Below are 12,828 nucleotides of genomic sequence, written 5' to 3'. Positions count from 1 at the left end.
TCTCCCTCCTGCCCCTCTGTGACCCTGTCTTTTCCTCTGGCCCTGGCAAGTGCTGAACTATTTCCTTTCCCTACACATAATTCTGCCTTTTCCAGAAAGTCCTATAAATGGAACCATACAGTGTGTAGGCTTCAGAGTCTGGCTTCTCTCACTTGGCATGCTGGTGAGTATCACTGGTGGTTAGTTACGATCTGCTAGTTTTCAAGAGTTGGATTTTTCTCTTTCTTGTCAAAGAGATGAAATGGTTGGCTCTAGCTCATCCTTGCTATGGGAAAAACAAATTCTTGATTTAGAGGTATTTCAGAAAGCTTGGAACAGGGTGACCCACTGTCTCCGTTTATCCAGGATTAGAGGATTTCCTGGGAACCAGGGCTGTCAGTACTAAAACCAGGAGAGTCCCAAGCAAGCCAGGAGGGCTGGTCACGCGGCCTGGGAAAGCTGCCTCCGAGGGTCAGACTGCACACTCCCCTGCACAGATTCCTTCCTGGTGCCCAGCAGGTGGCTCCCCCTGAGCCTGCCACCAACTCTCCTTTCTCTGCTAATCAGGACCAGAGAGCTGATTTGCAGTCTGCTGGGGCTGAGCTCACCAGGCCTGCAGCTGCCTCGCAAGCCCTTGGGAGGGGCTCACGGAAGTGGGCAGAGAAGTCGGGGCCTGTTTAGCAAACAGCAGAGCAAGGCTTCTGTTAGCATGGGCGCCCCTCCCCTCTCCTCCTACAGAGAGAGGGGTCCACCCACGTGCCTGGCCTCATTCTGAGTTTGCTGCAGTCAGGTACAGGTGCATGGGGGGGGGGGGGCACTGCTGGCTCCCCCTGTGTTTCTATGCGTTTTCTTCACCCACCATCCCCCATGCAGTTTTTGGTTAGTTTGTTTCTACATGAACTAGGGAGAAGGTGAGAGCCAAATGACAGAAAATTAGTCAAGAGCTGGAAGCTAACGTTAGAATGTCAGGGTCTCTGCCACGGCATCTAACTGAGCCACCCCAGAGAAGTCAGGCAGGACCGGGATGTGGCTCCACCCCAGGCTGAAGACCGGGCAGTCCCTGGCTTGTCTCTTTGGCTGCCAGAGAGAGGCTACGTGGGTGCTCTGTGAAGCAAGGAAGCCTGGAACTGGCAGGGCAGCCTCAACTCGGAGCGCTTCCTGGGCACCATGGTGAAGACCCCCACCACCAGTAGGGCAATCACAGCACAGAAGTTCTGGCGTTTCTGCTCCCCCAAGTTCATTCAACACTGCCCTTCTCAAATAAGTCCCAGCAGCTCTCACAAGCTACTCCGCCAAGCAGCCTGCGAGGTAGATTAGTGAACGTTATCCTCACTTGTACAGAGGAGGAAGCACGGCCCAGAAAGGTTCAGCAACTTGCCCAAGGGCACACAGCACGTTAGTGGCAAAAGCCAGATTAGAAGCCTGAGCCCCTGAGTGCCCAGGCTGGCGCCCAGCTCCATGCCATCCCAGCATGGGCAGAGCCAGGTCTGTGCCCTCGGGAGCCTGGCGCCAGGTGGGCTGCTGCAGACGGCGCAGGCAGGCTCATACTCACAGGCAGAGACCTGCAGGATCCTTCTCTGCACCACCAGACAGCAGCACCCCTGGGCTGGAACAGACAGAGAGAAGGCTCAAGTTGGCGCAGCCAAGGGCGGCCACAGCAGGCTTGCATCTCCACGTCTGGAATGTGGCTTTGAGATTTCACTCCGTTGCCCTGCTGAACCGGATCTGCTCTTGAAGTCAGAGCGTGGGAAAATGTGTGCCCTCGGTGCTGGGAATTCACTCCTTCACTCATTCCCCCAGGCCCACCCCAGACGCCTACTAGGTGCCTGCCAGTGTGCTGGCGGCTGCGGGGTGGACACACGGAGGGGAGACTAAGCCCCTGTCCTGAAGGAGTTCAGCCTCACGATGAAACAGAAGTGCACATATGTCAGTTCAGGGGCCTCTGTGGCTGCGGGTCCCACATCCTTAAGCCAACCAACTACAGATGCCAAATCCAAAGTAACATCTGTAATGAGCATGTGCAGACTTGGCTGCTATTTTTCCACCAACAACTGTTGACACAGCATTTGTGTTGTGTTAGATGCGATAAGGAATCTAGGGATGATTTAAAGCACACGGGAGCTTGTGTTTAGGTTATAAGCAAATACTAGGACACTGTAGAGAGGGTACTTGAGCACCCACAGATCTTGGCATCTCTGGGGGAGTTGCTGGGACACGCTCCCCCTTACCAAGGGATAACTATAGACAACATGATATGAATTCAGCAAACATTCGTTGAGTTCCTACAACATGCCAGGCATTCAGGAGGCTGTACTCAGGTGGAGTCAGGGAAGACCTCCTGGAAGAAGTGACACTTGGGCTACGTCCTGAGGAGTGTGGGGAGTTTAGTGAGCAGCTAACCTCTTCCCAGGCCTGTTTACACTGATAAGGAATCAGTCCATCACTTCTTGCAAAATAAATCCTTGATGTTATCAGGACAGGCATTCCACCTTCCTCACTGAGTGTCTGAACTGGTGCTTACCCTCTGCAGGCCTCAGTGGACCTGTCTGTCAAAGGGGAACGAACAAGCCTCTGCGCTCTGGAGAGCGACTTGGGGTTCAATGATCTCTGGAGGCCCAGACACACAAGAGCCCTGGAGACAGGAATCCGTCACACAGCCCATGGCCTTCCCAGTCAGTCTGTGCGTCTCCAGCTCTCAACAGGAAATCGGTTTTATTTATAAGAAGCACGATCCTAAAGTGACCTTTGCTGGCTGACCCACCCCACCCCCTCGCGCACTGCATTCTCCTTCCCAGGACACGTCCGCCCTCCCGAGATTCCTCAGTGACCACACAGCAACCAGCACTGGAGACGCCTTGGGAAAGCAGAGGCCGAACATGGGTCGTTGTACGCTAGGTGGGGAAACTGAGGCCTGGGAGCCACGGCAACTTGCCCGAGGATGCGGAACACAGGGGGCTCCAGGGTCCCGCACGGCCACGTTCCTCCCCGCACCACGGCTGCTCCCCTTGGCCATCCTGCCCCAGCCTGGGGAGTCACCCTTCTCCAAAAGACAGTCTTTAAAGAAACGTTTCCCGTCATGAAAGGGATGTGGAAGAACACTGGCACCGCTTGCTAAGCTTTGAAGCTTCCTGGCCCTTTAATTGTGCCGGCACCCGCCTAGGTCCCAGAGCACCCCTCCTTCAGAACAGGGGAAAGCCCTGGGCAGAACTCCCCACGCCCTCAGCACCCCAGTGACCTCTCCATCCTTCTGCCTCAGCCCAGGGGCTCCCACGCAAAGAGCTTCAAAGTCAGGAGGCCTCCGGGTCACGCGCAGTGAGCAAACCTCAGAGATGTGTCAAAGCCGCGTTCCCACAGCCTGTGAAAGGCTGCAGCGGCCGCCACGGAGTGACCTTGGGTTTCTGCGGGCATGGCGGATGCAGTGCCGGGGCTCCAGGTGAGCGTGGAGGGGTGCCTGTTTCACACCACGCTTGTGGGGAAGGTGTGGATGCAATTACAGTGGACCCTTCCTGCCACCAGGGTCTAAATCTTCACATGCAAATAACCCCAACCCATGGCAAAAACATCTGGGGAAATACAGGTGACATGAGTGCTGGTGTGTCCTGCATAGCGAGGGCTACCCTGCTGCAGGTGAATTGGTACTGGACATGTATAGACTTTTTTTCTCGTCATTATGCCCTAAGCAATACAGTATAACAACTATTTGTATAACACTGACATCATATTAGGTATTACAAGTTAATCCAGAGATGATTTAATGTAAACAGGTGGAGAGAATGGCACTTTGGCGTAGTGGGCTTAGCCTCCACCTGAGGCACTGGCATCCCATATGGATACTGGTTCGACTGCTGGCTGCTCCTCTTCTAGATCAGCTCTCTGCTCTGGCCTGGGAAAGCAGTGGAAGATGGCCCAAGTCCTTGGGCCCCTGCACCCATGTAGGAGACCTGGAGGAAGCTCCTGGCTCCGGATCAGCTCAGCTCCCAGCCATTGCAACCATTTGGGGAGTGAACCAGTGGATGGAAGACCTCTCTCTGTCTCTCTAATTCTACCTCTCAAGTAAATAAAAAAAAATTTTTTTTTTGACAGGCAGAGTGGACAGTGAGAGAGACAGAGAGAAAGGTCTTCCTTTGCCGTTGGTTCACCCTCCAATGGCCGCCGCGGCTGGCGCGCCGCGGCCGGCATACCACGCTGATCCGATGGCAGGAGCCAGGTGCTTATCCTGGTCTCCCATGGGGTGCAGGGCCCAAGCACTTGGGCCATCCTCCACTGCACTCCCTGGCCACAGCAGAGAGCTGGCCTGAAGAGGGGCAACCGGGACAGAATCCGGTGCCCCGACCAGGACTAGAACCCGGTGTGCCGGCGCCACAGGCGGAGGATTAGCCTATTGAGCCCGCCTAAAATTTTTTTTTTTAAATGTTGAGTATGTAGGTTTTATGCAAATATCATGTCATTTTACATAAGGGAATCTAGCTCCAGTGGTAGAGTTTGGTATCCTTAGGGCATCCTGGAACCAATCCCCTGTGGATACCAGGAGGCTACTGTACTTGTTTTCCATATTCGCATTGCATTGTTCAAAGGGAAGATGGGTCTCAGGCTGCACCTGAATCACTGAGAGACCTTTAAAAAATGCGTTGTCCGAGCTGCACCCGCAACAACCAATCGGAACATCCTGACTGGGGCCTTTCCGTCTGTAGTTGTTAAAGCTCGCTAGGCGCTCCCACGTGCACCTATGGTTAAGCTCCACCGTCTCAGGCAGAGCTTGCCCAGAGCAAAAAGCTGAGCTCCTAGACATGGGAAGACAGCGGGTGCAGCTGGAGCCTGATCCCAATCTGCTTGTCTCTTCCCGTTTGTTCTTCGTTTTTGGACCTTCCCTGATCACAGATCTCGGGATTCCCAGGCAAACTGGCAAAGCTTTGACCGGCTTGGCATTTCGCACCTCGCCTCCATCTCCTGAGGGGTGGAATCAGGTGGTCAGAACAAGAAGACATAGAAGAAGGAGTCTACTCGCAACTAATGCCTGGACCCAAAGCCAAGTCTCTGTAACTCAACCAGGCCTGCCTGGAACCAAGCGTGACGCAACTTCAGGAAGCTCTGGCATGGGTGTTCCAAGTGTGATCCACAGAGAGTAGGTCAGTCACATCTGGCCCTGGACCCACTTAACAGCTGGGAGAGCAGCAGCAGAAACCAGGATTCTTAACCCCATGGGGAGAGTTCAGCCAATGGGCACAGACACAGTGAACCAAGGGTGCTCTCAGAAGAGTCAGAAACATGTAAACACCCAAGGATGGGAATCTTTGAAAGGCTCTCTGGAGGACTTGGCACCACATCCGGGACATTCAGAAGGGTCTTACTGCTTACAGAACACAGATAGGCACACACAACACACAGCAACTTCCCCTGTTTTCTACTTTCACAAACGCTCCTTTGCTCTGGGAAGGAGGGCCGCATTCTCCCACACCCCTTGCTTTGACTTGGGAAAGCCATGGCTACCTAGAGAGTGGCTGGAAGGGACTGGGAGGGAGGTCTGGACGTTTGTCTGCATTAGACAGAGTACTAATCTATCACCCTTTAGCTCCATAACTCCCTTTACTACAAGGCAGAGAAGGGGCCAGCACTATGGCATAGCAGGTTAAGCAGCCACCTGCAGTGCCAGCATCCCATATGGGCCCTGGTTTGAGACCTGGCTGCTCTACTTCTGATCCAGCTCCTTTTTAATGTACCTGGGAAAGCAGAGGAGGATGGCCCAAGTGCTTGGGCCTCTGCAGCCACATGGGAGATCCAGAGGAAGCTCCTTGCTCCTGGCTTCAGCCTGACCCAGCCCTGGTTGTTGGGGCCACTTGGGGAGTGAACTGGCAGATGGAAGATATCTGTCTCTTTAACTCTGCCTTTCAAATAAATAAATAAATATTTTAAATAAATTTTAAATAAATTTTTATTTATGTGATATTTATTTATTTGAAAGGTAGAGTTACAGACAGGCAGAGACAGAGGGAGAGAGAGGTCTTCCATATTCTGGTTCACTCTCCAATGGCTGCAATGGCCAGAGCTGGGCCGATCTGAAGCCAGGAGCCAGGAGCTTCTTTCAGGTCTCCCATGACTTGGGCCATCCTCTACTGCTTTCCCAGGCCATAGCAGAGAGCTGGATTGGAAGTGGAGCAGCCGGGACTCGAACCGGCATGCGTACGGGATGTCGGCATTGCAGGCGGCAGCTTTGCTCACTATGCCACAGCGCCAGCCCCCAATAAAGCTTTAAAAAAAAAAAAAAAAGACAAAGGAAAACCGGCCCAGAGCATAAAGCTGATGCTGTTTGGAGGATGTACAGTAAGCAACAAGCAGGCTGGGGAATGGGAATGGAGGAACAATTTCTCCTACATCAAGTGCCTTCTACAATTTATAAACTGGAGAAAACACCCCGAGATCTGGTTCACTGTGCATGTGCCCAGCGATGAGGTACATACCTGTCTGGGGGAGGGACCACTCGAAATTGGAAATTTAGAAACACAGAATGGGGAATTTATTGTCCGAACATTAAGAGTAACACACATGTAAGAACTTTTCCTTACCATCTCCCTCTGTTCCGAGAGCTCAGGCAAACCTCGCTTTTCCATTCACCTCTGTTTCAACCACTGGACTTAGTCATTCTATAACTTCCATCAAAAAGAAAAAAACACAAAAACAACCCCCATTCTCTGACAAGCGAGCAGAGACCACCGATACTGGCCCGGCTGCGCCGGTTCGGGAAGGAGAGGTCCCTGCTCCCAGTCAAGCCGCCTGAGTAATCAGAGATTAGGCCCGGCAAGCTCCATCTTGCACAGATCAACTTTTCCATTCAATGGGTGATCAAAGCACAACTCATCTCACTGGCTTCTCAAGAGAAAGGAGAATTCTCCACCCCTTACAGGGGAAAATCCCTGCATGCCTTAGTGAAAGGCGCAATAAAAAATATTACTTGCGAGACGGCAGTGAGACTGGAAATAAAGACTTTCTGCCTCAAACACTCGAAGAGGCGCTGGGGTAGCTTCTGCAAAGCAGGCGGCTCTCAGGTTTATCCACTGATCACTCCCCGGGTCGGAATTACTGCAAAATGACCGGGCAGATCCCTGCACTACCAAAAACACACACCTGGAACTGGCCACCAAATCTCCCTCAGCTGCAAAAAGCCCCTGACCAATGTTCAACTCCCAGGGTGGGAGGATTTTAAGCTCCCCAAAAGAGTTAGATAAACTAGGAAGATTTTATCAGGTCAAGGCCAGTCACAGAAACCACAGCAACTGGGCACTGCAAAAGACCCCAAACGTTACCGCGCGCGCTAATGCAAAAAGACCAACGGGCTGGTCCGAGAAAGTCGCAGCTTCGCGAACCAGGGAGCTCACCGGCGCCCTTAGGGGCCAATACTTCCAGCCGGGCGGCAACCCGAGGCCTGCACTGCCCCCCAGGGACCCTCCCTAAGGACGAGTCCCGGGTGGAGGGGGGAGCCACGTCGCGCTGCCGCTGGGCAAGGACAGGGTGTGGCCTCCTCCAGTGTTGGAGGCTGCGTTGGGGCGAATCCGGCCACTGAGGCACAGAAGTCACACGACCCCCGCAGAATCTGAGACCAAAGCCGAAAACCTACCCTGTTAGAAACGCGAGAGGCTCGAGGAGGGTGCCCACCACGCGACCCCCAGCTGCCGTGCCCTGCGCAAAAGCCCCTCCTGGGGATGGGCGGCGCGGGGTGGGATTTAGGTCCTTCGCCCTCGCCGGGACCCGCTAACCCAGATGAGAAAAAGCAATGGCACAGTCCGAAGACACGACCGCTACCGGGAGCTAAGGCCGCTCCCCTAAGGCCCCTCTCTGTCGGTTTCAGAAATAAACTATCAGGAGTGAGATTCCCTGGGAATCGGAGCCGGCTCCCTGATTACTCCCTCCCCAGGGAAAACAAATATAGAAGCAGCGTTTCCTCTCGCAGGTTTGGCGAGACCCGCCCAGCACCAGAGAGCGCAGGAGGCTTCTCCAAAAGGAACGAGGGGCGGGGGGCGCCCGCCGCGTCCCGCCCGAGGGGCTGCTCCCCCCGGGCGCCTCGTTCAACAGAACTGCAGCCCAAGCCCTCCAAGCTCCGGCCGCGGGCTCCGAGCACGGGCGCTATAGCTGCGCACCAGGGCCGGCCCGCCCACCTTCCCCGGGCCAAACCCAAAGCTCGCCCAGCTGCGCACTGGGCTAAGCCCCGGGGCCCGGCCGCCTCCGGGCGCTCCACCTGCCGGACGCCCCGTCCGGCCGTCAGTCCCCCCAACCCACTGTGCGAGCGGGTCGGGGAGCAGAGACCGGCTCGGAGAGAAGTGGCTACCCGACCTGCAGGATCCAGGCGGGGGAGGCCGATCTGATTGGGAGCGGGGCTGCGCGCTCACCCCGCTGCCCCGGCGCTTCGCCCCGAACCGGCTCTTTCATGGGGTCTGCAGGTAGGGCCCCTACCTCGACGGACGCGTGGGCTAAAGCCCCCAACAGCTCGCTCCTTCTGCCCCCGGCGCCGTGGCGTGGTTCCAATCTTTACTTGGGGGCCTTTTCGGGGCGCCGGGACTGCGGGACACCGGGGTGAGAGGCGCGCGCACCCTTCTCTCCTCCTACAGGTGAGACGCACCGCCGCGCCCCTTTCTGAGACCCCCGCCCTCTAAACCCAGGAAGACCACAGGGCTGGAGCTGCGGGCGCCCCTAGCCAGAGCCCACCCGCCCAGCCCGCGGCGCCGCCGCTGCCGCCCCCTCTTCGGCCCAGGTTCCGAGCGGGGGAAGCCGGCTCTGCTCACCTGACTCCCCGCGGGACCAGCCCCAGCCCTCCTTCCCCGCGCAGCGCTGAACGGGAGGGGAGTGGGTGCGCGCCGCGGGAACCCCGCGCCCTCACCTTTGTACCGCTCCATGGGGGCCACGGGTGCGCTCTCGCGGCTCGGCTCCGGCGCTGCGCTCTCAGCACTCGGCTCCCCGCCCGGCCGCCGCGCTGGCCCCTCCCCGTGAGGTCACGCTCACGGCCGGACCTCCTGGAGCGGCCGTCGCGCCCCGGGCCTTTGGCCGGGCCCTGGCCAGCGCGCGCGCGCCGCCCCCGCTCCCGCCCGCGCCGGGGAACTCCGCAGCCGGCGGGGGCGGACCGTGGGCGCTCGCATCCGTCAGCCCCCGGGGCCTGGCTCCCCGCCCCGCGGCTGCCCGCACTTCCTTCAAGTCCGGGCTTCGGGGGCGGCGGGAGAGAACGAGACCGGGACCTCCCCAACCCCGCGGGAGGCTCCGGAAGGAGCGAGCTCTGGTCGGCATCCGAGATCTGTTGTGCGGACTGCAGGAGTTGCAAACCCATTGCCCGGAGGAGGAGACTGAGCTGTGGGCTGGGAGATGGGGACAGGCAGGCTTAGAGCGCCTCCTGCTTGAGCCAGGGCGGGCGCATTTGCCTTTGGCCTTCGTCAGCGGCTCCAGGAGGGGAGAGGTGGGAGCAACCGGACCTCACTCACCCTGCGGCCATTTGGGTTCTGGATCACTCCTGCAGCTTCGCACACACATTCGGGTGCGTGAGAACATCTGCTTGCTGCCTTCAGCCTCTCCAGGGTTCCTCGGGGTGGGGGGTGGGGGGCTCCAGGCTCTGGCTGAGCAGGACTGGACCACCTCCACAAGGACAGAGCACGGGCTCCCAGCACCTGGCCACCTGTGAGCCGCGGCAGCTGTGGGCAAGCGGAGCCTGCCTCAGGCTCTTGAGTCCACTGTGCACATCCGCTTCCCCCTTCACCTTTAGCCAGGGCCCCTCCAGTCTCCTAATCCTCCCAAGTCCTCCCCCGTGTCACCTCTAAAGAAATCCCTTTGGTTGTCCTTAGAACATTTTGTGATTGTCATTTTAAAATCTCACTCCTGGTTTGTGCTGCACAAATTTTCCAGCTCCCTTGAAGGGACGCTTAGGAAAGATTTGTTGTTGTTTTCTAGAAGGTTGATTCTTCCTAGGAACACTGCACTGGGCTCTGAGGCTTGGAAACCTTGCACCCCAGCGATGGACAGGAATCTTTTTCTGTTATATTAACAGCGAACATGCAGGCAGCCCTGCCCACAAGCCAGGCACACCGATGAAGGCTGCACGTGCTGTGTCTGTTAGTTTTCCCAGGAACCCTGTGATGGGGGTGTTATGATCTCTATCATAGCCTTAAAGAAACTGAGGCTTAAAGAGGTTACACAGCTTGCCCATGGCATGTAGTTAGAAAAGAGCCGAGTGGGCATCGTACCAGGGGCTGGCTCCTTCCAAATGTTTATCCCCAACTTTCTCGGCGCCCACTGCAGGGCCAGGCTGCCTGTTGCCCTCCCAGGCAGCACACAGACAAGTGGACAATGATGACACAACCAGGTAGGTGATCCGAGAAGACGGGGCAGCAGGGACACGGGAAACCCAGAGGGGCACAGGACGCGCCTGGAGAGGAAGCCTGGTAAAGTCCAGGAGAGGGCAATGACCGAGCTGGGAGTTAGCGAGGACCCCGCAGAGGTGAGGTGAGTGCAGCCTTCTGGGCAGAAATCAGGGAGGGAGGTGAGCCATTTCAAGGTCACACAGTTCTGTTGCTGAAGCCAGAAGGGAGAAGGAGGGGGGTGCAGTCGGTGAGGCTGCAGAGGTGGGCACAGAACCACCTGCTATGGCTCCAGATGCTGAACTGAGAACCCGCCCAACAGGGCAGCACCCCGGAGTGTGGGTGTCTCGGGGACCCCTCTGAGGCTGCGTGGAGAGTGTCCTTGAGTGAGAGAAATGGCAGCAGGTCCGGGTGCTGCAGGGAGGAGGCGCAGGGCCCTGGAACCCCGTCGGGACAGAGGGGTCTCAAGACCCGCCATGGTCTCTTTCTCTCCCTCTTCCTCCACTTTCCTTGCAAATTGCCCATCATGGATGGCGCCGCCTGCGCTCCCTTCTGCGATCTTTGCAGTGGGCTCCAGGCTGCTTGCAGATTCCCAGGGAGAATCAGAAAGTGCAGCTCATCATTTTGAAACAAGCCTTCAGTGTCCAGGCCCAGATTCCAGCTCTGGCACTCAGCAGAGGTCACAGGTCCAGTCCATCTTTGGCAGGGGCCCTGTGGGAGCTGACAATCCCAGAAGGGAGTGAGAGCGGTGCCTGTCTGGGGTCTATGCACAGAGGAGAGGTCTCTCCATTCTACCAGGGAGGAAAGAGCAGTTGGGGTATTGCTGAGAGCCTCAAAACTAAATCATGTCTCTTTCAGAACTAGGGCTCAACAACCAGGTTCGCTGACCCCAAATCCTCTGTTTTATCACACCCTCCCGCGGCTCTCACTGGTTGGGGCTTCCGGCATCTGCAGGCTCTCCCTGCAGACTCTGGACAGCCTTGCCTGCTCCCTCTCCCCTGCCCCCCACTGGCTGCAGCCTCAATAATAACCTCTTCCCCAAATCCTCTCTGGACAAGCAAAATCAATCAGAAATGGATGCAGAGTGAATTTGAAATGGAAACTCACCGCCCTTCCTAAGAACAAAAGTGAAATAACACGACTGGAAATCATCTATAGGAATCTCAGGCCTCTGGGCACTCAGCACTGCCTCCCTCCTCTCCAAAACTGGAGGATTTTAAACTCCGCCACCGCCACCAGCACCCTAACCCAAGCTTTAGTGGTTTTGCAGTGTCCACAAAGGGCCCACTCACATTCAAATTCAAATTCACTGAGTTTCTGACCTCCAGGAGGATCTCAGGACCTACCTTACAGCTCTGCTCAATCCTCTGGTGCTACCACTGACCCCACCCCAGACCCCCACCATCAGAAAGCGGCTTTCTGGTGCAGGAAAGTCCTGCAACCAAGTTAAGTGACCACACTCTGGAGTCTAGGTATGGAACACTTGCACCCAGCACAGCTGGAGCTAGGCGTGCTTCAGGAGAAGTGAACATCACAAGACCTACTCTGGTGCGGGAGAACTTCCTTATCCACAGGGGTACAAGACCCCCAGAGGATGAAACCACAGATAGTACCAAACCCTGTATCCGGGCACAGCAATGCAAACCAGCTACTAAGGGACTAACGGGCGGGTAGTGTATATGGGGCAGGATGGAGCCGGGCAGCACACAATTTCACCACACAACTCAGAGGGGTGTGCAGTTATGAACTTACGAATTGCCTATTTCTGGAAACTCCCATTTAATTTTTCATACCATGGTGAACCACGGGTAACAAACAGTAGGGGCAGGGGCTCCTGTAGTTCCTAAACTAGCTCTCAGCACCAAAGAAGCTGATTCAGACATGCGGTGACTTCCGCAGCTCAGGCCGTGAGAAGGGGAGCCCGGGAGAAGGCAGTGGCTTTACCAGCTTCATTCTGGTTCACTCTCACCACAATGCAGGCAACAGGCCTGATTTCGCATCTCTTCACAGGTGAAGACATTTATTTATTTATTTATTTATTTATTTATTTTTAAGATTTATTTATTTGAAAGACAGAGTCACAGAGAGAGGTAGAGACAGAGAGAGAGGTCTTCCATCCACTGGTTCACTCCCCAGATGGCCGCAATAGCCGGAGCTGCGCCAATCCGAAGCCAGGAGCCAGGAGCTTCCTCCAGGTCTCCCACATGGGTGCAGGGGCTCAAGGACTTGGGCCATCTTCTACTACTTTCTCAGGCCATAGCAGAGAGCTGAATCAGAAAAGGAGCAGCCAGGACTAGAACCGGCACCCATATGGGATGCCGGCGCTTCAGGCCAGGGCTTTAATCCACTGCGCCACAGTGCCAGCGCTGTGAAGACCTTTATTAACTTGCTTACATCACAGTGGGCACATCTGCCAATGGACACTTGGGCTGTTTCTACCTTTTTGCTGTGATAAATAATGCTATGAACACTGGTGTACAAGTATCTGTTTGAGTCTGCTTTGGGGTACATACCTAGGAGT

General features: G+C 56.1%; 1 protein-coding gene across 8 annotated transcripts in view; it reads right to left on the bottom strand.

The window, feature by feature from the left end:
• AFAP1L2 (actin filament associated protein 1 like 2) overlaps positions 1–9,003 on the bottom strand; it is a 113,644-nt gene extending 104,641 nt beyond the window's left edge. For 2 of the 8 annotated variants that reach the window (XM_008270545.4, XM_070057182.1), the window contains exons 1-2: positions 8,846–8,987; positions 1,532–1,585 (exon numbers count right to left, since the gene is read on the bottom strand). In XM_008270545.4, coding sequence (XP_008268767.3) covers positions 1,532–1,585; positions 8,846–8,861 — 70 coding nt within the window. In that variant the 5' untranslated portion in view covers positions 8,862–8,987. Of the gene's footprint in view, positions 1–1,531; positions 1,586–8,750 lie in introns of all 8 variants that reach the window. The other 6 variants (XM_051823656.2, XM_070057184.1, XR_011382248.1 and 3 more) reach the window with 5 other exon arrangements.
• Between the last annotated feature and the right edge of the window lie 3,825 nt (positions 9,004–12,828).

The sequence above is a fragment of the Oryctolagus cuniculus genome, chromosome 15 (assembly GCF_964237555.1).
Source record: "Oryctolagus cuniculus chromosome 15, mOryCun1.1, whole genome shotgun sequence".
Taxonomy (NCBI): domain Eukaryota; kingdom Metazoa; phylum Chordata; class Mammalia; order Lagomorpha; family Leporidae; genus Oryctolagus; species Oryctolagus cuniculus.
This window is presented reverse-complemented; position numbering and strand designations above follow the sequence as displayed.